Source organism: Scyliorhinus torazame, chromosome 20 (genome assembly GCF_047496885.1).
Source record: "Scyliorhinus torazame isolate Kashiwa2021f chromosome 20, sScyTor2.1, whole genome shotgun sequence".
In the NCBI taxonomy this organism is placed as follows: Eukaryota; Metazoa; Chordata; class Chondrichthyes; order Carcharhiniformes; family Scyliorhinidae; genus Scyliorhinus; species Scyliorhinus torazame.
Genome location: NC_092726.1, coordinates 6,491,763 through 6,518,941, shown reverse-complemented (window position 1 = coordinate 6,518,941; position 27,179 = coordinate 6,491,763). Strand labels below are relative to the sequence as shown.

The 27,179-nt window shown below is 48.2% G+C and overlaps 1 protein-coding gene across 1 annotated transcript in view; it reads left to right on the top strand.

Moving 5' to 3' along the window:
* Window positions 1–336: 336 nt before the first annotated feature.
* Window positions 337–27,179, top strand: part of LOC140396833 (phosphatidylethanolamine-binding protein 4) — a 646,458-nt gene continuing 619,615 nt past the window's right edge. The window contains exon 1 of the mRNA XM_072485589.1: window positions 337–680. Coding sequence (XP_072341690.1) covers window positions 589–680 — 92 coding nt within the window. The 5' untranslated portion in view covers window positions 337–588. The remainder of the gene's footprint in view (window positions 681–27,179) is intronic.

Below are 27,179 nucleotides of genomic sequence, written 5' to 3'. Positions count from 1 at the left end.
GAAATGCTGGGTCAGGATAACACGTCAACCTCATTGCTCTGGTCGCAGCATTATTACATCGACCGGGATTACAGAGAGAAGTCACCAAAAAGTGGAAAAACACAAGGAATGGAGCAAATATATAACAGGAAAGACACTGAAAGACTGTAAAGAACTCAACTTTCATAATCCCCCAAAACATTTCACAGCGAATGAAAAACTATTTAAAGTGTGCTGACTGTAGTAATGAGGGGGGATACGGTCTCCAAATTGCACAGTGGTTAATAATTAGATAATCCCTTCACTAATGTTGTCTGGTGCCAGGAATATAACTCCGAGCTTGTCCTCGAACAGTTCAAGTAAATTGTCCACACCTTTCCGGGAGGGCAAATGGGTCTTCGTGTAAGCTTTCACCTGGATGATTACAGCTGAGGCGTCAGCAATAGATTCTGTCCTCAAGTGTCTGGAATTGGAACTGAACCTTGGGTCCCGTTGGCTCAGTATCAGTGCAGCCTTGGGTATCAAGGAAATAAAATGAGATTACTCTGCTGGATGTCCGTCTCTCTTGGGTCAGGCAGACTGACTCCCTGTGACAATGATTCATGATCTATGGAGACCAAAGTTGACAACTTCATTAAAATGGCTCCAGTTGCTCTGGGTCACATCAGTGCCACGCCACAGCAGAGCAGGCAAAATGGAAGGTATGTGATTTAACATTGGGCGCATTTTGATCACGGTAAAACCTGTAGTGCTGATAATATTTTACCAAGATGGATGTTGGGTGAATTTGTCAGGGATCGAACATCCTGATTTTCATGCATGTTCTGATCTCACCAAACAAGTTAGGGGCAGCAAGTGCCAATTCCAATCGGGTTTGCAGAGAACATTGGGTGCCGTGCTGGCAATAACGAGAACATGACAACAGTACCTGGAAAGCAGGGAAAAGCACTGGAAGACTCAGCCAATTTATGGACCATTGGTTTGAGCCCTGCAAAGAGGAATAGAGTCAATGTGCAAAGGTTCTGGGTGAAGACTCGGAGAAAGTGAAGTTTCAAGAACCTGGCGTTGGAGGTGGCAGAAGCTGGAAGTGTGGGATTGGAAATTAATCAATGGATAAACTCTGGTTGGACGAACTGGGAGAGGTTCAGTGCAGCGTCGTGCGATGGAAAAGTATCGCTGACACTGAAAGGACGAACTGCAGTGAGGGCAGCAGTGCCGTCTCGTGCAGAAACCTAGATTAGATCAAGAAGAGAGGAACAACAACTGGACACCGATGAGATGTGAATGCTGAGATGGATATGTGGAGTAACATGGGAGAAGTCGAAAGAAGAAGAGAGAGATTCTGGGAGAATTCTCTGAAGAGTTCTTTGCAAGTCTTCCTTTTTAAGTTTTAGGATAGAACAACAAAGGAAAGTAACAGATGGGTTAAAGTGGGAAGGATCCATGGTACGTTTCCCTGAACAATTGGGTCTTTTTCTCTAATATAAAAGCAAAATACTGAAAATTCTGGAAATACTTGGCAGCATCTGTGGAGAGAGAAACAGAGTTAATGTTCTGAATCCAACACGACTCTTCATCAGAGCTGTTTAGTGGTGAGTGGTTAGCACTGCTTCCTCACAGTGCCGGGGACCTGGGTCCAATTCCAGCATCGGGTTGTTGTGTTGGGTGCCCTGCTACACAGACGGACCAACACGGTTGTGAATGGTACAACTCAGTTTTATTACTAACATTTATTTACAGTGATAAACTGGTTATTGAGGTTCGATCATAACCCTTGAATCTGTGGACCTATTCCTAATACTATCTTGGAGTTGCACTCAGCACATGGTGTATGTCTGAGTGGCTTGTAATGAGCTCTGTGCCCTGAGCTGTCTCCTGCTGGAATGCGCGGGAAGTGTTGTGTTCCCTGTTTTATAGTGTGTATGCTCTTGCCTGTGATTGGCTGTGGTGTTGTGTGTGTATTGATGTCCGTTGATCTGTCCATCAGTGTGTATGTGTGTTTGCACCATGATGTTTACCTGAATATCATGACACGGGTGACTGCCCGTGCAGAGTCTGCATGTTCTCCCCGTGTCTGCGTGGGTTTGCTCCGGGTGCTCCGGTTTCCTCCCACAGTCCAAAGATGGATTGGACATGATCAATTGTTGCTTAGTGTCCATATGTATGAAGGTGAGATGGGGTTACAGGGATAGGGTGGGGGAGTGGACCTAGGTAACTTAGGTGCTCTTTCAAAGGGTCGGTTCAGACATGACGGGCCGGATGGCCTCCTTCTGTGCTGCAGGAATTCGGTGGTTCTATTAGCTGAAAGCATCTTCTCTACTGAGTAGCACTACACTGCGTATACTTCACCCGATGTCGATGTATTTACATTGTGTATCTAGCGTATGCCCTATGTTTTTCATGTACGGAACGATCTGTCTGGACTGTACGCAGAACAATGCTTTTCACTGTAGCTCGGTACACATGACAATAAATCTAATCCAAATCTAGGTAGCTCGATGTTTCTGCATCAGTAAATATATTTTTAAAAAATATATATTTTATTCAAATTTTTCGGCCAAACAAAACAGTACAAAGGTTTTTCCCCTTTTTACAACAATAAAACAATATATACCGTTTTTAACAAATAAATAAATAATATATAAACTAAATGGCAACTGCTATAACAAAAATAATAACTCTCCAAAAATAAAATCAAGCAATCCCATATACATAACCAAGTACAAATATCTATACAAAAACACCCCTGAGGACCCACCCGCCCCCCCCCCCTCCCCTCCCCCCTGGGTTGCTGCTGTTACCTTCCCATTTCCTTTATCGTTCTGCGAGGTAGTTAATGAACGGTCGCCACCGCCTGGTGAACCCTTGAGCCGAACCCCTTAGTGCGAACTTTATCCGTTCTAGTTTTATAAACCCTGCCATGTCGTTTATCCATGTCTCCACGCCCGGGGGTTTGGCTTCCTTCCACATAAGCAATATCCTTCGCCGGGCTACTAGGGACGCAAAGGCCAAAACATCAGCCTCTCTCGCCTCCTGCACTCCCGGCTCTTCTGCAGCCCCAAATATAGCCAACCCCCAGCCTGGCTCGACCCGGACCCCTACCGCCTTCGAAAGCACATTCGCCACCCCCACCCAGAACCCCTGCAGTGCCGGGCATGACCAAAACATGTGGGTGTGGTTTGCTGGGCTCCTCGAGCATCTCCCACACCAATCCTCTGCCCCGAGAAATTTACTGAGCCTTGCTCCGGTCATATGCGCCCTGTGCAAAACCTTGAATTGTATCAGGCTAAGCCTGGCACACGAGGACGAAGAGTTTACCCTACGTAGGGCATCTGCCCACAGTCCCTTTTCAATCTCTTCCCCCAGCTCTTCTTCCCATTTTCCCTTCAGCTCATCCACCATGATCTCCCCCTCGTCTCTCATTTCCCTGTATATATCCGACACCCTACCATCCCCCACCCATGTCCCTGAGATCACTCTATCCTGAATCTCCTGCGTCGGGAGCTGCGGGAATTCCCTCCCCTGTTGCCTCGCAAAAGCCCTCAGTTACATGTACCGAAATGCATTCCCTTGGGGCAACCCATATTTTTCCGTCAGCGCTCCCAGACTCGCAAACGTCCCGTCTACGAACAGATCTCTCAGTTGCACAACCCCAGCTCTCTGCCATGCTCTAAATCCCCCATCTATTCTCCCCGGGACAAACCTATGATTATTCCTTATCGGGGACCGCACCGAGGCTCCCGTCATTCCCCTATGCCGCCTCCACTGCCCCCAAATTTTCAGTGTTGCCACCACCACTGGACTTGTGGTGTATTTCTTCGGGGAGAACGGCAATGGCGCCGTCGCCAGTGCTTGTAGGCTGGTTCCTTTGCAGGACGCCATCTCCAATCTCTTCCACGCCGCTCCCTCCCCTTCTCCCATCCACTTACACACCATTGAGATATTAGCGGCCCAATAGTACTCACTTAAGCTTGGTAGTGCTAGTCCCCCCCTATCCCTGCTACGCTGCAAAAACCCCCTCCTCACTCTCGGGGTCTTCCCAGCCCACACAAAACTCATGACACTTTTCTCGATTTTCTTGAAAAAAGCCTTCGTGACCATCACCGGGAGGCACTGAAACACAAAAAGGAATCTCGGGAGGACCACCATTTTGACCGCCTGCAGCCTACCCACTAGTGACAGGGGCACCATGTCCCATCTCTTAAAATCCTCCTCCATCTGTTCCACCAATCGTGTTAGATTTAGCCTTTGGAAGGTTCCCCAACTCCTGGCTATCTGAATCCCTAAGTACCAGAAATCTCTTGTTACCTTCCTCAGCGGTAAATCATCTATTCCCCTACTCTGCTCCCCCGGGTGCACCATAAACAACTCACTCTTCCCCATATTCAGTTTGTAGCCCAAGAATTCCCCAAACTCCCTGAGTGTCTGCATTATCTCAGGCATCCCCTCCACTGGGTCCGCAACATACAGCAATAAATCATCTGCATACAATGATACCCGGTGCTCTTCTCCTCCCCTGAGTACTCCCCTCCACTTCCTGGAGCCCTTCAATGCTATGGCCAGGGGCTCAATTGCCAATGCAAACAGTAACGGAGACAGGGGACACCCCTGCCTCGTCCCTCTATAAAGTCGGAAGTAGTCAGACCTCTGCCTGTTCGTGGTCACATTTGCCACCGGGGCGTCAGTAAATATCTGATGTTCATACTGTGACCTGGAGGCAAGATGGCGTTTCCACTGGACTGTCAACGTTTCTATTTTTTTTTTTAAAAGGGAGGGATACTTTGGACAGGACTCCTGCCTTCTTATTCTCCTTTTCAAGACATGTTACTGTGGGCCAGAAATGTTGTCTTGGAGAGGTACTGAGGCGGATTCGAGTGGCAGGGTTGAACTCTCTGCTCACTCTGCAAGCCATGCAGATGGCCTTGTCGTACCCATCAAGTCCAGCGAAGCGGTTGCGAAGAACAGCAACAACAGCTTTGACGAAGAGTCATCTAAATTCGAAGCGTCAGCTCCCTTCTCTCTCCACAGGCCCTGTCAGACCTGCTGAGATTGTCCAGCATTTCCAGTTTTTGTTGCAACGGCAATGTTGTGATTCATTTGTTTCGGTCCATGATTGCAAGACGGAAGTTTAGGCTCACAGAAGGGGGGTGCGGAGAGGCGGGTAGATATACGTGTGGAATGTAAGTACAGACACGAATCAGCTGGGATAATGGCCCGTTTCTGTGCTGTGAATTCCATGGGATTTGCAAGCCACGATCAGAATCAACAGGTGAGCATTTCTTTGGTTGAACACGACAAGTCCAAAGCAGAGCAGATCTTGGGAAAGGCAAATTCAGGCAATTTATCACAAACTTAGCAGAAGAGACCTTGCCATTTCAGGCGACTTTTAAAAATTCAGCAGCAAAGCAGCCACTTGGAGCAGAGCCAGGTTTCCACTTTGCCACTCAGCTGCAGGGAATAGCAATTTCAACAGTTCCGATTGAGCCCGGGTGTAATAGGAGACCACTTGCTCATCCTTAAGTGGACAATTAACAGTTTCGATCTAATGCTGAACTCACCTTAAATTCAGAATTAGATATTGTGCAAATTAACCATTCCAAATCCGGTGAAGTTGGAGGAAAGTGGCGTTGAATCATAAAGCTCATGTGGTGGCCCGGTAGCACTGCGGTTAGCACTGTTGCTTCACAGCTCCAGGGTCCCAGGTTCGATTCCCGGCTTGGGTCACTGTCTGGGCGGGGTCTGCGCGTTCTCCCCGTGTCTGCGTGGGTTTCCTCCGGGCGCTCCGGTTTCCTCCCACAAGTCCCGAAGGACCTGCTGTGAGGTGAATTGGACATTCTGAATCCTCCCTCTGTGTACCCGAACAGGTGCCGGAGTGTGGCGACTAGGGGCTTTTCACAGTAACTTCATTGCAGTGTAATGTAAGCTGACTTGTGACACGAATAAAGATTATTAGATTATTATTATGTCCATAATCAATGGCGTGCGTGTTATAAGGGTACATTTCCACAGGAACTGATAAGAACGTCTATTCACGCTCTGTCAACCTCCAGCACAAAGAAGATTGTTTCCAAAAAGTTATCCTCAAAGACCTCTGCATGCTTTGCAGAATCTGGTAGTTATGCATTATCAGCCGGGGTTATCTGTCTTGCAGTCAGCTGTAGCACTATGTCTGACATGTGGGCAAGCTTCGGGGAATGTATTACATTTCCTCTTGGCTTTCTTTTCTGTTAAGCTGCATTTCTTGCAAATTATTTTCCCTTTCCTTGCATTTTATTCCTGAAAGGAGGGACAAGAAAACATTCATTTACATGCTCCCTTTAACAACCCATTCACCTGACTGCTACAGGAGCCTCCCCCCCCCCCCCCCGCACCCGCTCCCCCCCCCCCCCCCACACGCGCCCCCCCCCCCCCCCCCCCCCCAAAGTGTAGTCACCGCTGTTGTTGGGAAAATCATGGGCCGGATTCTCCCAAAGTGGGACCATGTCCCCAAGCCGACGTAAGAACGCTGGAGTTTTACTCTGGAGTTTCCTGGAGGAAAGATCAGCCGATTCACTGGCCTGCAGTGGGCTGGCAGAGACCCAGAGTGATTCACGCAGCCTTAGCTGCGGATAGGGGCCCCCGCACCTCTGGTTTTGAGTCCGCGCACGGCGGTGGCCTCCAGCGGCCGCTCTGAGCGTCATGGCGGACTCAGGCCGCGGAGGCAGATTGAAAACGTAGACCCCGCCCCCCCCCCCCCCCCCCCCCAATCGGCCGCGCCGACTGAGTCCGCAGCCGCCACCCGAGGATCCCGACCGGCAATAGGTGGTTAGTCCCACCCGTTCGGGAACTCGGCCGGCCGAGAGCGGAGGATCGCTGGGCGGGCCTCTGGCAATGGGCCCACGGCCGTGCGGAATACTCCGCGATCACGCCGGGGTCCCGGAGAGTCGCTGCGGGGCTGCGGAGTATCCAGCCCCATAGCTTTCGAAATTATATTTTTATTTTTGAAATATGGAAAGACATTGCACCACCATTTGGATGCGGACCTGGAGGGGTTTTTTGAAGAAGGGTCGGACTGGGGGCAAGTCTGACCTTTCCTTTTTGAGAGTAATCACCTGACCAGCATTGTACTTGAGGGGGGAAAAGCTATTTGCTCCTTTCGAACCACAGTCACTTTAATTCAGTGGTGGGCATCCTGCACGTCCGGGGCCCCCCCTGCGTTCTGAGTGGGGCCCACGAAACACATTGTTGACCGTTCTCCACGCGCAGGGTTGCCCCATTCTGCTGATTCCCGTCCGGTTTTGACAAAACATTGAATTCTTTACTCGTCAGTCTGGCCTCAATAAAACTCGAGATGGATTTGTAGGCATGGTATTATTTATTTTTAACCAACTTGCAAGTCTGACTCGCTTCTCAGGGACGCAGAACCAGTCTCCTGGACCCCTTGGAAATGAATGAGGTCCGAGACAAAGGGATCTCTGCAAATACATTCAAATAGCATCAAGTTTCATATACACGATTCCCATAGGTCATCCTATACCCCTCCTGACCTGGCCATACATCCTAATTGGCTCACTTCTCATTCCTTTGCATTCCTTAACCCTGGGCCTCTTGTTACCCAGCATCCTTTTCTCCTCCTCCACCAGGCACCCCTCCCCCTTCCTTGCTATGCTTTCTGAAATCCCTTGTCTGTGAACTCACTACTATTAGACTGATCACATCCACATTACTGTAACTAATATTTGAACTTCCTATTTTATATCACATTCGTTTGTTCAATTCCTCAGTTTGACGGAAGTGACTGGCACGTAAAGCGAGGGCGAGTAAAGTGAGGTGCGTGCTGATTGCTCACAACATTGACTGTGAGAGCCGTGCGCTCCCTCTGCGTCCAAAGTGGAAATATCTATTCTGTTTTTACCATTTGAAGTTGATGACGGTTCTATTAATATGTAAACGATTCAGGATTTTCCATAACTCGTTGTGAAAAATTGTTGGCGTGTGTTAAATATATTTAATCTTTTTCATGGGGTCATGGCCTGTGAATGAGCCCGATTTTATAGAATGATAGAATCATAGAATTTACAGTGCAGAAGGAGGCCAATCTTGTGGCCCACTGAGATGAAGGAGGGTCACTCATTAGCCTAGATTGCCTCTTACTGCTGTAACTGATGGGGAAAAACTTGCAACGGTTAGTAATTTACTGGAAAACACATGGGAGAGACAAACTTTAAGTTTTGAACCGATGGTTCGTGTGTTTTGGGAGTAAGCTGAGAAGGAAAGCTATCCAAGCCTGCATTTGGAAACCGGCAAAGCTGAGACCAGAAGAATTGATCCTGCTCAATACTCTCCTCCATGCCAAAGCTCTGTTGGTGAGAACCTCTCGTCATTGGCCAGCTTTTCACATGAGGGAACTCTAGATCGACAACGTCGAAACCTTGCAAACATTATCCTTCATGTCGTAAAGCCTATCCTCGAAAGTCCACCTCTGCAGATACCCGATTGGTTTGTCCTTTGTTTGTTTGTGTGTGTGTCTGTTTGTGTGCACGCGAGCTGCGGTCTGATTTATCAAAGGGATAGTTATACGTCCAGAGTATAATCGTGCATGGACCAGTTCTTGCATCTTGTTTTGAAAATAATAAAGTTTTGTTTGATAATTGAACAATCCTTTTGAGTTTATCGAAAGAAACCTGCTTAAAGTCTCTGTTATTCTGGACCTAGCAGAGGCGAAGGTAAACAATTGGCCATTTTCGACAGTGAATCAAACTTTTAAATCAATGGTGTGACTGGCGGAGCAGTGGGGTTACAGCATCTGTACACTCCTCCCATCCCAGTCATAACGGCGTAATGTTGGCATTGTAATGTGCTGCTATTGTCCACACGGGGAATTGTGGTGCATTGAGTGAGTGACGCACGAGTCAATCCGACTTCACATGTGCGCAAAATAAAAAGGGGTTTAATAACCTGACGCTCAAACCTCTCCTGAAACAAACCCAACGCTTGCTCAGGATGAAATGCTGAATAGTTCTGCATTCTCACCACAACAACATCCCACAACAGTCATACAGGAGCACCTGTTAAATCAATCATTTTATTCCTCGCAAGCTTTATTAAGCAGCCAGGAAACATGTTCCATTAAATCTCACATCATGCATGTTTTTAACCTGTAAATATTAATATATTTGTAGTTTTTTGGTTTTAAGTGCACGCAGGTTATTATTCTACTGCACATCAACTATGCAGCTAATGCACTGTTGCCTCACGGCACCGAGGTCCCGGGTTTGATCCCGGCCCCAAGTCACTGTCCATGTGGAGTTTGCACATTCTCCCCGTGTTTGCGTGGGTTTCGTCCCCACAACCCAAAGATGTGCAGGGTGGTGGATTGGCCTCGCTAAATTGCCCCTTAATTGGAAAAAATGAATTGGGTACTCTATATTTAACGAAAAACTAATGCAGCTAATATAGGATGTACTGATGTATTTTGGTGCAGATTATGGTACATTTCTGAACTTTCAAATGAATGGTGTGTTGCAACCATCCAATCAGATGAGCATGTCTGCAAATATAGAGATCGAGGAAGAGCTCTCTCAGGATTACAGCAGTCAAGCAGTTAATGGTGCCGACAAACAGTTTGTAAATGTGTGTCAGAGCATGTGAAGCCACGTCATCGATTGACCTCTGCTCAGTACATTGCAGGTAGATGCACAGTGAGCAGTGGAACTCAAGAGGGCAAAACTAATCAAGTCACTGTCTCTGCAACTTAAATAACCTGTACGTCTGATAGATTATACTTCCAGGTTCAATGTGCTCTCCAGACAATACATGATGCTTGAGGAAGTAAAAGTGAGTGTGAAGCTGGGGAAGTTAGTGCATGTTGTTGCAACTGGAAAAACAATTACTAAATTCCACTGTCTACCCAAATTCTTTTTGTTCAGTCTCATTTTCCCTTTTCTCAGCAGCCAACGTGTGAGTGATGCGATCCGCTCCTAGCTCATTGATCCAGGAGTTATGTTCTGTTTTAAGTCAGTGGTAAATGAATAAGGAAGGTCCAGGCATCAAACGTCAGCATACTTTCCTCAGAGAAATGTCTGACCCCGAACCATTAGCATTTCCTGTCTCCACCCTGATGCCTTGGCAAAAAAGGTGGATTCATTCTATGGGGAAATATTGACGCGCACTATTCAATTTTGTCTCCCTCCAGCATGAACAACAGGATACACCCACCAACTCACTGTAGTCTCTGAGGTGTAAGCTCCGAAACCACTAGCCTGCACCACCGAGAAGCCCCAGACGAATAAGAGTATCAGGCTGAATGGGGAACACCATCACCCCCACGTTCCACACAGGACAATACACCAATGTGACTTGGACATGTTACCGTCAACCCTTTATCCATGCAGTGTCAAAATTCCAGAACTCCTCTCCCAACAGCACTCTTCAAGCACTTCTATCACTCAGACGTAAGCATTCAAATCCTTCCACAAGTGTGACACCGGGAATTGAACACAATACTCACTTGAGTTTTTAAAGAAGGTTGATCATAGTTTCCTTGCTTATAACAATAGCAATAATCTTTATCAGTGTCACAAGTAGGCTTACATTCACACTGCAATGAAGTTACTGTGAAGAGCCCCCAGTCGCCACACTCCGGCGCCTGTTCGGGTACACAGAGGGAGAATTCAGAATGCCCAATTCACCCAACACGCACGTCTTTCGAGACTTTGTGGGAGGAAACCGGAGCACCCGGAGGAAACCCACGCAGACACGGGGAGAGCGTGCAGACTCCGCACGGACAGTGACCCAAGCCGGGAATCGAGCCCGGGTCCCTGGCGCGGTGAAGCAACAGTGCTAACCACTGTGCTACCGTGCCACCCTGTTTTGTGCAAAGTGATTTGCTAAGGTTGAAGTGGGCAGCATTGAGTGCCCCCCCCCCCCCCCCCCCCCGCACTATAAGTCCCTGTGTGTCCTTGCAATTGAGATGTACAGTTTCATTGAGATCACCTGCTTACAGTGCCGACAAGGAAATTAACACTAACTGCCTCGGCCTCTGGCAGTGTGCCCCTGTCAGCTGAACTCCAGCTGTTGTGTCAGCAGCAGAGATTGTTGACTGTGACCCGTGCAGTGCACCGCTCAGTCGCAGGGGGCACTGAGCAGCCAAGATGGAAGAGCGAATACTCCGCCTCGGCACTGCAGAGGGACCTGCAGCAGCCCGACAGGGAAACAAAGCAGAATTGGAAAGGGAAGAGGAGACTCATTCGGTACTGAGCTGAAATCCGATGACAAACCTGGCGCAGGCACGCTGCAGCTATCCCCAGCCAATTAATGGATTAGTGCCTGAGATTCCTGGAAAGATGCGCGGCATCAAATAAATCTGGAAAGGAAGAGCCATTCCTTGGTTCCTTTCCAAAGTAGACCAATTAACTTTCTGGGGAAAAGAAATGTCCCCGCCCGCCCCGCGCAAGCTCAAAGGAGAGACGTGTTTCGAAACGTTGATTTCTCCGTCCTTCGATGAAAGGAAAGGGGTTTACTTCGAATGGAGAAGTTTCTTGGTTGGCCGGTGTGAGTCCTGATTCTCAAAGCGGACACGAGGAAGAACCTTTTCACACGGCCACTGTGCAGGTACAGGTGTGGGATGCACTGTCTGGAAGTGCGGCAGAGGCAGGTTCAATCGAAGCATTCCAGAGGGCTTGAGACCATTATTTGAACAGAAACGATGTGTAAAGTAAAGTCATGATGCCCGTTTGCACAGCCGATACTTATCCAATGGGACAACTGTCCTCCTCCCCTGCCATTTACAGCCGTGCGTTTCTGTCACTCCCTGGATCCACAGGTGTCTCCTGAACTCCTGAGCATATTTATTCGTGATGAATCTTGTGATTTTGGAACTTACCCACAGTTCAATAGAACTACTCGATCAAAACTCCTTCATTACTGGCGGGTAGCACTGCTGCCTCACCGCGCCAGGGACCCGGGTTCGTGTCCGACCCCGGGCGACTGTCTGTGCGGAGTCTGCACGTTCACCCCCGTGTGCGCGTGGGTTTCCTCCTGGTGCTCCGGTTTCCTCCCACGGTCCGAAGACGTGCAGGTTAGGTGGGGTTACCGGATTGGGCGTGAGAGTGGACCCAGGTAGGGTGCTCCTTCGGTGGGTTGGCGCACACTCGATGGGCCGAATGGACTCCTTCTGCGCTGCAGGAATTCTGTGATTGAAAGAAATGTCTGTTTGATCACCCCTCAGTTTACTCTTTCGCAGAGAGACAAAACACCAACCCAGCGACCAAGGTTAACATCCACCCGGAGGGAAATGTGGAATTCTGGATGGAAACTTGTCGTTTGAGTGGAATAAATATCCTGTTGTTCCAACTTTGAGATGTGGGTTGAAATTAAGCTGATAATAATTACATTTTAATCTTGCTGTGCTGCGGTGAAAGTCCGAGTCTAGGTGTGGCCCATGCTGAGTGCAAGAGCACACTACTGGACTGAACTGGACTGCTTAGGAAGCAGATGGTTGTCGTGTTGGGTGTTCTGGTCCACAAACAGGTCAACACGGCTGGAGATGGTGTAACTCTATTTTATTAACAACTCAACTGTAATGACAGACTGTAAGCTTGGGTACGTGCATTACCAGCTTATCTGTAGACCCTGTCCTATCACTATCTGGGTGAGGCACTCAGCACATGGTGAATGTCTGAGAGGCAGGCTGTGAGCTCTGTGCTCCGAGCTGGCTGCTACTAGAATGAGCGGGAACTCTGGTGTCCCCTGTCTTTATAGTGCATGCTCTCTCACTGGTGATTGGCTGCGATGTTGTGTATGCTGGTTGGTCCCACTGTATGTCCGTCAGTGTGTGTGTGATTGCACCATGATGTGCTGATGTATATCATGATAATGATGACTGCTGTGAGCAATGGACCTGTCACGCTGGCACGTCCAGTGAGCTCATTGGAAGTTACACGGAGAGGCAAGTTGCAAAGGGAGGTGTGCAGGTAAATTAGATATAACCTCTGTCGAGGGAAGGAGTGTTTCACACTCATTGTGGATGCAGAAGCCCTTTCAGTCTCCGGGATTGACCTTCCACACCCTGATTAGTACAAGAAAAAGCTCTCCGTACAAAAAAACCCCAGAGGAAGCCTTGGAGAATCACAGTGCATAGAAGGCCCATTTGGCCCATTGTCTCTGTTCCAGTTCTTTGAAAGATCTTTCCAATTAGTCTCACTTCTTTCACTTTCCCCATAGCCCTGTCAACTTTTCCACTTCCACTGTTACAGTGACAGGGTCATAGAGGGCTACGACAAAGAAGAGGCCCTTCTGCCCATCTCGCCTGCACCAGTCAAAAACAACCGTCGACCTGTTCTTTTTTAAAAATAATTTCGAGTACCCAATTATTTTTTTTCCAATTAAGGGGCAATTTGGCGCGGCCAATCCACCTAACCTGCACACCTTTGGGTTGTGGGGGTGAAACCCACGCAGACACGGGGGGAATGTGCAAACTCCACACGGACAGTGGCCCAGGGCTGGGATTCGAACCCGGGTCCTCAGCGCCGTAGTCCCAGTGCTAACCACTGCGCCACGTGCTGCTCGTCTAACTATTCTAACCCCATTTCCCAGCACTTGGCCCACAGCCTTGTCTGCCCTGGGATCGCAAATGAATATCTGAATACTTCTTAAATGTCCTCTGCCTCCACCGCCCTTTCAGGCAGCGAGTCCCAGACTCCCACCCCCCCTGGGTGAAAAGGTTTTCCTTCACATTCCCTCTAAACCTCCTGCCCCTCACCTTAAATCTCTGCCCCCTGGACACTGATCCCTCCACTAAGGGGAAACGTTTCTTCCTGTCTACTCTGTCTATGCCCCTCATAGTTTTAATGATACGATTCAATTTTTAAAGTTCCGATCAAATCAGCACCCACCTCTCTTTTGGGGACATTTCACTCCACAAGAAGGAGAATGTGCTGTTTGCACCTTTTTCTTTTGCCCAAATTGGGGAAGGACAGCGTGGCCTCGAGCAGAGCCAAGATGCTACAGAACCATTTCCCAACCACAGCAGTTGGGTTTGAATGGCACAAGACTTTGAAAGGGTAAACATTGGCAGAGGAAAGGAGTGCACGTTTGTCACCAGGCCTTGCAGGACCTTTTAAACAGCTTCTATTGACTGGTGCACATGGTTCTGCTGAAGCCAAGCGAACTGTCCCTGGTGCCGGTTTGAGCGATGTCAGGGTGCTGTCAGGTGCTGCCTTCTGCTGTGACACAGTCTGTGGGCCTGAGGTTCAGCTTGGACACCGGGTGTGCTTCGGGCTGGCAGGAGACCTGGTCTCCTTCACCCCCCCCGGGTCTCTGCAACATACTGCTGGTCCAGTTTCTGCCTGGTATGTGGTGAGCTGTGGAGGAAGAGGGCCTCTGGGAGGGTCACCTGGGAGGGTGCCTTGATCAACCATCATCGGACCCTGACATGCTCCTTTCTGTCTGGTGGGGAGGATTAAAGTCACCCCCTTGAATTCTCAAAAGCCCGGTCCCGGGGCAGAGGAGTAATGCGGAGATGTTGGATGAATCAAGAGCAGTTATGGAGCGACCAAAGTCCTTACGTTGCATCCGATTATCTGTTGGTAGATAAATAAGCAGATGTGGCGAAACCAGGTTTTGTTCAAAGGATTTCTGGGGTAAATTCCTTAAGCCGTCAGGTGATAAAGGCGTCAGTTGCAACTTGCAGATTGAACATGTTCCTTGCTGAAGGCAAGATGCCGCCATGATTTGCTGGTTCCAACAAACGTACTTGGGGAATTTGGGAACGATTGGATAAATTTACCCGAGTGCCTTTTGCTTGCGTCTCTCTCCTTCTTTCTCACTGCACCCATGCCCTCTTCATTCAGTCGGCGACCCCCTTCCCAGGAATTGTGGACGGATTTCCTCTGGGATTGATGTCCAATACTGAATGGAGACCCATAGGTTTTGCCTTGGCACAATGTCCAACATTCCTGCATCTAATTTCCCAGAACAAAAGTTATACTCCCCAAGTCTTTTTTTTTTGCGAAAGGTCTCATTTTTCTGCTGTGTAAAATAATTCTGCTGACAGAAGTGAAAAGAATAATTGCAAATCCATGAATCAAAGGCTTAATTGATCTCTGCCCACCATACTCTGGTGATCAGATTTTCCAGAGAACAAAATAAAATGATCCAGTTGGCTGATTGCTTTATGTTAATTAAGATATAAATTCAGAATAAACCAGAACTCCGCACAGTTGGCACCATAAACGCTGAGATCAGCATTAAGGAATGAAACCAGCAGCTCAGCAATAACTAACCCATTAGCTGTCCTTGGAAGAGTAAGGCATTACAGAGAATAAACATCAAAGGGAAATGTAGCTTTTATTGATGGGTTTGGAACCGCCAGCCCAGCTGACCTTCCCCACCCCTCCCAAACCCCATAGTCATCCCGCTCTCCTCAATCAGGGAGGAATCAGTGTTGAGGAAGGATGTGGTGACATTGGAGGCAGTGCAGAGGAGATTCACCAGATTGATTCCGGGGATGGAAGGGGTTGACGTATGAGGAAAGATTAAACAGTTTGGGCTCAGAATAATGAGAGGGGACAGGCAGCACAGTAGCACAGTGGTTAGCACTGTTGCTTCACAGCGCCAGTGTCCCAGGTTCCATTCCCGGTGTTGCTCTTTTTAGCCGTAGTTTATTAGCTCTGATTATGTCACCTTTGCTCACGAGTCGCCAGGTATCTTTCTGATACCGCCACGTGGTTCAAGCTCGAGTTATGATTAATAAGTCAGCACACCGCTTAGTAAGATTGAAATCAACGGTCATTTATTATGTACAGCAACAAATACTTACACAATAATCCTACAAGCTATATCAAAACCTACCACTACTGGCCAATACATAACTTTTGGGGATGGCCCACCAGGTCAGGGAAACGAATGGCTTATCAAATTGGATCTGGCCTGCAGGATTCAAAAGGCTGATACGGGTCGATGGCTAGGAGTCTCTATCGGGTAGCGATCGCTGGAGTCAAACTTACTGTTTCTGGTCGATGTTCTTGCGAAGGTTGCGAGCAGGAGAAGAAGGGAGAGAGAGAGCGATCTGAACTTGGCCCCTCAATTTATAGGGCCCAGGGGCTTCCCGCCTCTCTGGGCGGCCCTTGACCCTGAGTCCCAAGTGATTGGACTTGTTCCCAATCACTCGGTTCGATATGTTCCAATAATGGGGCATTCCTTGATCGGGGGGTGGTTGCCCACCTTTCTTTGTGTTAGCCTCTCTTGGTGCCGAGAGGTCTGGAGTAGCTTTACAATGTTAATGTATAGCAATTGTTCCCGGGGATGGCTGTTCACTATGCAGATGGCTGGATTGTTGTGATGTTAATGGCTGCATGATTTGATCTGTCTGGCTTCCCCCAGAGGCGAATACACTGTTTTACCTGCAGCCGTCCGTTTGAGTCCTGTTGGCTGATTTTCCCATCAGCCTCTGCCGTTCGCCATTTTGGATCGGGGATTTGACCAATTTAATCGGGAAGCACCCATTTTACGTGGCTACACCGGCTTGGGTCACAGTCTGTGCACAGGCGACACCTTTTCCCCGTGTCTGCATGGGTTTCCTCCGGGTGCTCCGGTTTCCTCCCACAAGTCCCGAAAGACGTGCTTGTTAGGTGAATTGGACATTCTGAATTCTCCCTCTGTGTACCCGAATAGGTGCCGGAATGTGGCGACTAGGGGATTTTCACAGTAACTTCATTGCAGTGTTAATGTAAGCCTACTTATGACATTATCTAATCAAGGTGCATAAAATACTAAATGGGATTGATAAAGTAAACGTAGACCAAATGTTCCCCCTTGTGGGGCAATCTAGAACCAGAAGTCATCTTGAGAGGCGGGAGATTTATGACTGAGATGAGGAGGAACTACTTCTCGCAAAGGGTGGTGAGTTTGTGGAACTCGCTGCTCCATAGTGCGGTGGAATCTGGGTCATTAAACGGTTTCAAGAAGTAGATCGATATATTTCTGATTTTAAAAATGGGTAAAAGGGATATGGGGAACAGGTGGGGAGGTGGATTTGAGACCAGGAAGATATCAGCCAGGATCTGATTGAGTGGCAGAGCAGAGCCGAAGGGCTGAATTGCCGACTTCTGCTCCTATCTTCCTAGACACCTCTAAGCACAATATCAACAACCCTCCTCACTTCAATTACAAGTTGAAGTAGCATGGCTCAAAAACCTTTCCGCAGAACCTGATCCCATTTCCTCGAGAACCCGATTCCAGATGGTAAAATTCAACTTGCTAGCTCGTCTTGCACCCAGAGCTTTGGAGGTCCCATGCCATCTTTGACACTGAATTCCACAGACATTTACGCATCATTCCCCGATGGCAAATGGTTGAATTCTGCCTAAGGAAATTAAGAAGTAGTCCTGACGCCTAAAGATTGGCAAATCCGGATGCAAGAACTGTGATTTGTTATGGGCCAGGGTTTAGAGAACCCCAAAGTGTATCATGGAGTTCACCTGACCCACAACTTTTAATAGATTGTGGTACGGGGAGCACACGGCCCACTCTACAGGTGTGGGACAGCAGAAATGGAAAGGTATTTTTTAAAGCAAAACAATGTTTATTCTATGAACTCAAGTTAATCTTTTTAAAACAAATAGTGAACTTCTTAGCAACCATTAATTCAAATACAACCCCCAAAGAATGCAACACTGAGTAATCCTTAATAATTTCCCAAACAACATCCAGAAGACAAAAGAAACACCTTTTAACAGAAGCACATCAGGTTTACATTCACCACTGAGAGCATTTATAATTTTGAATTCACCAAATGATTAAGAGATAGTCTTTTGATGGCAGAGAGAACAGCAGTACACCTGCTTTGTCTGGCTTCAGCTCCAATACTGAAAATGAAACTAAAACACACCCTGCAGCCAACAGCCTAAAACGAAAGTAAAAATCTGACAGACAGCCCAGCTCCACTCACTCTCTGACATCACTGCAGTAATAAACACCTATTTCTTAAAGGTACTCTCACATGACAGAACAAGACTTGAAACAAGCTCGAAGTAGCAAAGCAGGAAGACACGATACACTCCAGACCTGAGCTGTGTCAATGGAATCAAATATCTCCCCACAGTAAAGAGGGGAAACTGTCTGGAGTGCTACAACTTGTATCCCTTTATAGTCAGAGACACTATTGCCACAGACAGGATTTATGTGTTTCCTTTCACTGTCCATGATCAAGTTATTTATGAAGGTCCCGCCATCTCAACCCTGTCCCTCACCTGAGGTGTGGTGACCCTCAGGTTAAATCACCACTGGTCAGCTATCCCCCTCAAAGGGGAAACAGCCTATGGCCACCCAGGACCATGGAGACTTTGCACTGAACAGTATGGTTGTCTGAGAGGGATCTGTGTTTTCTGACCCTCAGAGTGATTGTTTCAATTGTATGCATCCCGCATCAAGCTTCTTTTGTGAGTTTTAAAATAAAGAAGGTTATTAATTACCATCAGCTGACCCGGGTGTTTGAAGCAGATCATCCCACTTACTCCTCTTGTGACATGGTACAAATTAAGTAATGGCATGATGGGAAAACTGCTCAATGGGAAGACTGGTCAAAAGGTTTGATACAGTATAAGAAAGGCTGTAACTACTCATTCCAGCTCCCCAGGCCCAGGTAAAGAATGCTGCCCGACCCATTTTCAGAGCTGTATGGCCGTAGGCCAACTCTGCATAACTTGAAGTCTGAAAAGATCAGCGAAGGTCGAGCCATTCGAAAACACCGTACCTCGGCAACTCCTGATAAAACGAACTCGTCATAACCCAGGGCCGTAGGAATTTAAAACAAGATAAGTTCAGGAAGAAACAAGTCTATTCTGACCTTTCAATGTTCCCTCCAAGGACTAAATAATGGTATGAGTGATATGACCAAACATGGTCTGGTCTATGCTTCCGTTCAAACTCCTGACTATACTGTTGTCACATAATCTTGATAATGATAATGTATAAATATTGAGCTCATTCTCCGCGAAAGCACGGAACTTATGAAAGACTCAGCAGTTTTGTTGACTGCTCTCTGACTTCAGGTTTCAGCCATTACTGCATGCAGTTGTTTTCAAAAATAAACCTTGTTATTCTGTCTTAACGAGTGTGTTGAATCTTTCTACTACAGAAGCGGGAAAATATTGACTTTGACAATCTCACACATGCAGAAATTGGATGTGTATGAAGGTAAAACAAGATGGTGACAGTTTATAATTACCTTTGTCTCTCATGTGGCAGGCCTGTGGTTTCTTAGATGATATTGGTGCTTGAGTTGAAGTGAAGGTCTTGCAAAGCAGAAAATTATCAGCAAGATGCGAAGCTTCTTGTTGTTGAATTTCCAGCGGGTTGGTTCTCAGGTGAACTTATAGTTTTTCCAGGTCGGAGGGAGTCATTCCCCCACCTTCAAGGTACTGCAGTTTATTACCTTGGCTGCTTGAGTGACCTGTGAGGGGTATGGTGATTTCCAGGGGGAGCTCTGTCTGTACAACACCTTCTGCTGTGTTGAAAACAAACAGAAAGTATGGCTGCCTTCTCACCTGACTTGTAGTTGTTCATCTTTTCCAAATAAGGTGGGTGGTTCAGTCAATCATACATCCTGTGTTGTGGATTTCGCACCTTGAGAGTTTGAGACAGCCAGTGTTTTTGTATTTAAAAGATCCATTTTGAATTACTTTCAGGGAAGGCATTGACACAACAGCAGTCTGTGTCCTCTTTTTTTTCATTATGGAATGTGGGCGTCACTGGTTAGGCCAGCATTTATTGCCCACCCCTAGTTGCCCTTAAGAAGATGGTGCTGAGTGGACTTCATTAACCCCTGCAGTCCCTGAGATGTAGGTACACCCACAGTGCTGTTAGGGAGGGTGTACCAAGATTTTGACCCAGCGACAGTGAAGGAACGGCCGATATATTTCCAAGTCAGGGTGGTGAGTGTCTTGGAGAGAAACCTCCAGGTGGTGGTGTTCATAGGTATCTGCTGCCCTTGTCCTTCTAGATGGTGGTGGTTGTAGGTTTGGAAGGTGCTGTCTCGGAGTCTTGGTGAGTTCCTGCAGTGCATCTTGTAGATGGTACACACGCTGCCGCTGTGTGTCGGTGGGGGAGGGAGTGAATGTTTGTGGAAGGGGAGCAATCAAGCGGGGCTGCTTTGTCCTGGATGGTGTCGAGCTTCTTGAGTGTTGTTGGAGCTGCGCTCATCCAGGCAAGTGGAGAGTATTCCATCACACTCCTGACTTGCGTTCTTGAGGATGGTGGACGGGCTCTGGGGTGTCAGGTGAGTTACTCGCTGCAGCATTCAAAGCCTCTGACTTGCTCTGGTAGCCACAGTATTAATGTGTCTGGGTCCAGTTCAGTTTCTGATCAATGGTAACCCCCAGGATGTTGACTGTGGGGGTTTCAGCGATGGTAATGCCATTGAATGTCAAGGGGCGATGGTTAGATCCTCGCTAGTAGGATTTGGTCATTGCCTGGCACTTATGTGGCGTGAATGTAACTTGCCATTTGTCAGTCCGAGCCTGGATATTGTCCAGGTCTTGCTGCGTTTGGACAGGGACTGCTTCATTATCGGAGGAGTCGCGAATGTTGCTGAACATTGTGCAATCGTCCGCAAACATCCCCACTTCTGACTTTAAAAATAAATAAATTTAGAATACCCAATTATTTTTTTCCAATGAAGGGGCAATTTAGCGAGGCCAATCCACCTACCTTGCACATCTTTGGGTTTGGGGGGCGAAACCCACGCAGACACGGGGAGAATGTGCAAACTCCACACGGACAGTGACCTGGGGCCGGGATTGAACCTGGGAGCTAACCACTGTGCCACTGTGCTGCCCGCCCCACTTCTGACCTTCTGATGGAAAGCGGGTCATTGACGAAACAGCTGAAGATGGTTGGGCCTAGGACATACCCGAAGGAACTCCTGCAGGGATGTCCTGCAGCGGAGATGATTGACCTCCAACCACCACAACCATCTTCATTTGTGCCGGGTATGACTCCAACCAGCGGAGAGTTTTCCCAATGATTCCTGTTGACTCCAGATTCCCGAGGGTCCATACTGGCTCAATTGCTGCCTTGATGTCGAGGGCAGTCGCTCTCACCCCACCTGTCTTGGGACAAGGGACTGGTTTCAGTCCGCAAGAGGTCAGGCGATCCCTGGGCGGCCAGCTTTTTGTGGTTGGTTGTTCTTAAAATATGAAAATGAGTTTGAAGTCAGAATACACTGGGACGTGACAAGAACCAAATTCTCTCTCCAGGGTGGGGGGGGGGGGGGGGGGGGGGTCGCGGGGGGAGAGGGACGGTGGGGACAGGAGCAGAGCGACAGAGGACCGACCCTGTAATAGAGCAGGAACCATTCGAACCAATGAGGCCAGACAGGTAAAGGTTTTCCTTTCGTGCTCCAAGGCATTTTAAAACCAAACATGTTGAGTACTTTGCAATGTTCCAAGTACAGATCGCGTAAAGCATTCATGCGGCTGTGTGACGAGGCATCTTTAGTGCGCAGTGTTGTGTTGCAGCATTTAGCTCCCTCTGTTTGTGCACCTATAGCTTTGGCTTCACTAGCAATGTGCGGACTCTCTATGATTTGTCTTTATGGTTCTGCTTGCCTTTAAGTATTTTTTTTAACCTCATCAATTTTCTCCTTTCAGTCTCCCTCCCTGCCTCCCAAAGTGCTGACTCCTCGCTGGCAGACGGTTCCAAGGCTGCTGTGTATCTCTGCTGCCTTGCCCAAACAGCAATGACTTATTGAAATGCCTTGACAGGACTGCAGGATGATCGAACCATGCGTGTTTGGGGCAGTTACTTTCATTGTCGGAAATTCTGACTCGTCACTTCACGTTGACTGTCCATTGACTCTGTCTACACCTCCCGCTGCCTGGGGAAAGCGGGCAGCATAATCAAAGACCCCTCCCACCCGGCTTACTCACTCTTCCAACTTCTTCCATCGGGCAGGAGGTACAGAAGTCTGAGAACACGCACGAACAGACTCAAAAACAGCTTCTTCCCCGCTGTTACCAGACTCCTAAATGGCCCTCGTATGGACTGACCTGATTTTTTCACACATCCTCGCTATTCAGTAGTACTACACTCAACAAAAAACAAAGAACAATCCAGCACAGGAACAGGCCCTTCAGCCCTCCAAGCCTGTACCGGTCATGATACCACCCTTGGCCAGAACCCTCAGCACTTCCTTGTGCCGTATCCCTCTAGACCCATCCTATCCATGTGTTTGTCAAGATGCCTTTTGAACACCGTTAATGTATCTGCTTCCCCAACCTCCCCTGGCAACGCGTTCCAGGCACTCACCACCCTCTGTGTAAAAAACCTGCCTCGCACATCTCCTCTAAACTTTGCCCCACGGACCTTAAACCGATGCCCCCTGGTGACTGACCCCTCCACCCTGGGAAAGAGTGCCTGCCCATCCACTCTGTCCATGCCCCTCACAATCTTGTAGACCTGTATATATGTATTTACATTGTGTATTTATGTATGTCCTCTGTTTTATCATGTACGGAACGACCTGTCTGGACTGTACGCAGAACAATACTTTTCACTCTACCTCGGTACACATGACAATAAGACAAATCCAAATCCATCAGTTGGTATTTTCCAATTGACGTTGTTCTAACGTAGGAGGTAACTGGGTTCCTATTCACGTTGAAATAACAGCAATCTGGAAGGTGAGCTGTTGTTCCCCGATGGCGCAATGTGCATGCACATGGATTCAGTCTCAGCCTTACAGAACAGCAGTAATACAGGTTCAATCCCTGCTCCGTGTTGAATTAGCTTATTTGAGGGGATTGGCTGCAGAACCAGAGATGACATGGGAAGAGACATTTTACACAGTGAGTGTTTTTGATTTGGGATGTGCTGCGTGATTGGATGGAGGAAGTAGATTTAATACCAGCTTTCCGAAGGGACTTGACTGAATGCATTGAAGGAGACATAAATTGCAGGGATGTCATTGGAAAGCTGGGGCTAACTGGATTGCTCGGGAAAAGGGCTGGCACAGTTTTGAAAGGCCGAATGTCTTCTTTCCCTGCTCTTCTGTTGCATGATTCTGTGATTGCGGCGAGGGTTGGGGGGGGCGGTTCGTTGGTCTTGGTGTCTCCACAAAGTTGCGGAGGGGAGGGGCGGTATAATCAATCTGAGTCCCTGCTCATAATCCTCAAATGGTTGGGACATTGATGGACGTGGAATGCTCAGCGTGGACAGTGTCAAGCAGAACTGAGCTGTCCCACATGGCTGGGGAACACGTCAACACATAACTCAGCCACGAAGAGCAGCAACTTAGATAAGGCACCTGAAACATGTGGCTATTCAACTCGAAATGTGTTGAGTAAGGGACCTGAACGGGGAATGCGCGGCTGAGGGCTCACGTAGCACCGCTCTGTACGGTGGGGAGCTCGCTCGCCAGAACTCCCCTAATGTCGCAAGAGATCGGGACACCATTTTTAATGTCCAAAGATGTGCAGGTTAGGTGGATTGGCCATGATAAATTGCCCTTAGTGTCCAAAATTGCCCTTAGTGCTGGGTGGGGTTACTGGGTTATGGGGATAGGGTGGAGGTGTTGACCTTGGGTAGGGTGCTCTTTCCAAGAGCCGGTGCAGACTCGAGGGGCCGAATGGCCTCCTTCTGCACTGTAAATTCTATGATAGTCTATGAAACCATTTTTAACTGGTGTCCCGATCTGTGAGGCCCCCGAAACAACCCCTCAACCTGTCCCCCCCCCAGCCTGAATGCAATACGGGAGGGTCCTCGGCCCCTCCCCAACATCACGCCGGGAAACCCCAGCCGGATGGCGCGCGTGCAAATAAATTCCAGCCTTGCACCCTGGCAATGCCCATGCCAGCGCCACCGGGGCACCTTGAAATTGCCAGGCTGGCACCCAGGTGGCACTGCCATGTGCCTGGGTGGCACCAGCAGTGCCAGGGTACCACCCTGCCCAAAGGGCATGCAGCTGGGGGTCTCCGACCCCCTGGGAGACCCCCACCAATGCCACTTTGCTTCCACACTCTGCGAGTGACTGCCTGAGAACTCCTGGTCAGTCGCGCTGCGGGGCTGCTGGTTTGTATCTGGAGAGGCGGGATGGCTGAGGAAGAAATGGGGCCTCCCTACTTTGAATGATAAGAATTCAAGGGTTGCAGCCTGCCCCTGGTGCACACTCGGCCACAATCTGTGACCCCCACAGTCAGCGCTGTGGAGAGTTGCTTTTGTTCAGAATTCTGTTCTCACTGCCTCTCTGGTGATGACCACATCCGGCTGCCACCAATGTCCTGATCTTGATTGTCTCCAGGACACCTTGCAATATGTTTTATTCTGAAAGTAGGTTACACAAAGCTCAAGGTAGCAGCAAAGCTCAAGTAGCCCCTGTCTGTTCCCAGTTATCTTTCCCAGGTCATGACATCCAAGGCTATTGCAATGACCACACACCCTTGCGTTAAAATCTGCCAATAGGTAAAGATGTTCTGCCTTAGGGATTCTGCTGATAGCAGCATCATGTTGCCCCCAATAGCAGAGCACAGCATTGGAACATTGATATTCATGAGGTTAACTAGCCCTTGCTTGAGTTGAGAGGCAGATGGAGAGAACGCACATTCGGAACCATTTGTGTGTGTGTGTGTGGGGGGGGGGTTCTCGCATCAAGAGTGAGTTCCTCACAGCGAAGCCGGCACCGTGTTCATGTGTTTGCTCCAAATTCTTCCCCTATTTCTCTTTCGATGATCTGCTCTCGACGAACCTGGTCTCTTTTCGGGAAGCCATGTCCATGGTCGAGCGGTCAAGTTCCATGTCAGTGTGCCCAGAGCTGGGAGTTTGTCTCACGAGTACCAGCATGTCTCCACGTTCCAGTGGCCCAGCGCACTGCGGGGGCCAAAGCTCCTCTGAGTTCCCCTGTGTGTGTTTCCTGAGGAGTCACTGCTGAGCACACACACACAGCACAATTGTTTATCCTGCAGGGCAGCCTTTTGAGAGTATACTCTTCCTCAATGCTAATGCTTTTTTTTCTGCACCTGTTGGTATTTTGTTGGAATGGACCCATTGGGTCTCCATGTGGTTTATGGAGTTTTGAACAGGTATCATTTATCTTTCCAATAAAATTTGCAGAGATCATTGTCAGGTTGAGAGTTAATGCAATTGGCAGAATGACACTTCTTAACGGTTCACATTCTCGAAATAAACAAATGAATGTTTTGTGCGGAAACGCTCCTGCCATCTTCTGCAACTCCAATCAAGTGAAATAACCCTTTTTTTTTTGCAAGAGAAGTTTCAGTCTGAAGTTAATCGTTTATATTCGTCTGAATGTTGTACACAGCAGAGGAAATTATTCCTTGATTTGCAAGAGTGCAGAGGAACAGATTATTATCCGCTTTGTACTGCGAATTTAATACTTTCAGGTGCAACATCCAACAGACAGATGCTGTGCGCAGCTCCCTCTGTGTTGCCCTGACAACCCAGAATTTTGTTTTCAACCATGGGAATATATTTTTAGTAACTGAACTTATACTTAGGTTGCTTAGAATCAGTCTCAGAAGCGAAGGCCAAATCAACAGCAATTTTCTTGTCTTCCCCAATCGTTACTATTTCCTTTGTTACAAATGTGAAGTTCAGATTGCTGCTACGTTTTAAACTGTCTCTTTAAGTTAAGGTAAAATGGAAACTCAAGTGATCTGTTTTTAGTTCTGCCTGACCAGATTTGGTTGCCGTGGGAATGGTGGGGCCCAAGATAATGGTTACTGAGGGTAAGGTGCAGAATGTTCACACCTGAAAAGAATCCTGTTGATGTAAATCCAGCAAGGTAACTTGGAGTGCTTGGTTCTTCAGAGTGCATTTTTTTCAATTTGGAACAATCTGAAGAAAGATAGGCAAACCGGTGAGGAAAAGGTGCAATATTGCTGTAACCATTCAAATAAAAGAATGTTTATTGACATAAAAATGCACAACAAGAAAGACCACAATACAAAACGAATGTGCACTTACCATCATAGAATTTACAGTGCAGAAGGAGGCCATTCGGCCCATCAAGTCTGCACCGGCTCTTGGAAAGAGCACCCTACCCAAGGTGAACACCTCCACCCTATTCCCATAACCCAGTAACCCCACCTGACACAAGGGGCAATTTTGGACACCAAGGGGAATTTATCATGGCCAATCCACCTAACCTGCACATCTTTGGACTGTGGGAGGAAACCGGAGCACCCGGAGGAAACCCACGCAGACACGGGGAGGATGTGCAGACTCCGCACAGGCAGTGACCCAAACCGGGAATCGAACCTGGGACCCTGGAGCTGTGAAGCAATTGTGCTAACCACTATGCTACCGTGCTGCCCTTAACTAGAATAATGACCACACTCAAACACACAATATTCTGGAATTAATCCCATTCCCGTCTCCGTATGTTCCTGCACACTGACAGAAGTCCCTCGTCCCAAATCAGCCATGCCATCCCGTATAACTCTACGAGCTAGATCCAGCACACAGTTACCACCCATGAGTTCATCTTTAAGTTGAGGCAGCCTTTCCTTGGTTCAGCGTAGTTTGTTCCCGAGGTTGCCAAGTTAGCAGCGTCTCGCCCAGAATTCTGCTCTCTGGGCGGGATTCTCTGTCCCGCCAACCGGCCAATGGGATTTCCCATTGTGGGTAGCCCCGCCCCGTAGGGAAATCCCGGGGCATGGGTGCACTGCCAGCACAAAGCCAGCGGAGAATCCGTCCCCTTGTCTTTCCAGCTGCACCGTGGCTATGATTGTGCCTGTTTGCCAGCTGCTTTTCTTCATCCTCCTCTCCAATTCTCCACCTGTCAGTACAGAGCTACCCACCGACAGATGTACCATATTTTCTGCTTGATCCCCTGCTATCTAAACAACTTGCCGTAGAAGCCAGGCTTTTAGCACAGATGTGTGAACTGTATTCTTTCGCCTCCACATTGAATTACTCTCATCTGCAGGTTTAACACTCCCAACTGCACTACAGCAAATATCTGTTTACCCTGATTCTAAGCATATCAGAACCGCTCCAGACAGCTGCACTCTTATCAATTCCTCTTCCATCTCATTCTTCCGACTTCACTTTGTCAAATTCTTCACTCTTTAGTTTAAAAAAGCATCTTGACAAATTGAAGAGCACCTGTGGCCGACTGCCCATTTTGAGATTTTGGACAGAAAGCGAGCAAGAAAAGGGCAGCACGGTGGCGCAGTGGTTAGCACCGTTCCGTCAGGGCGCCG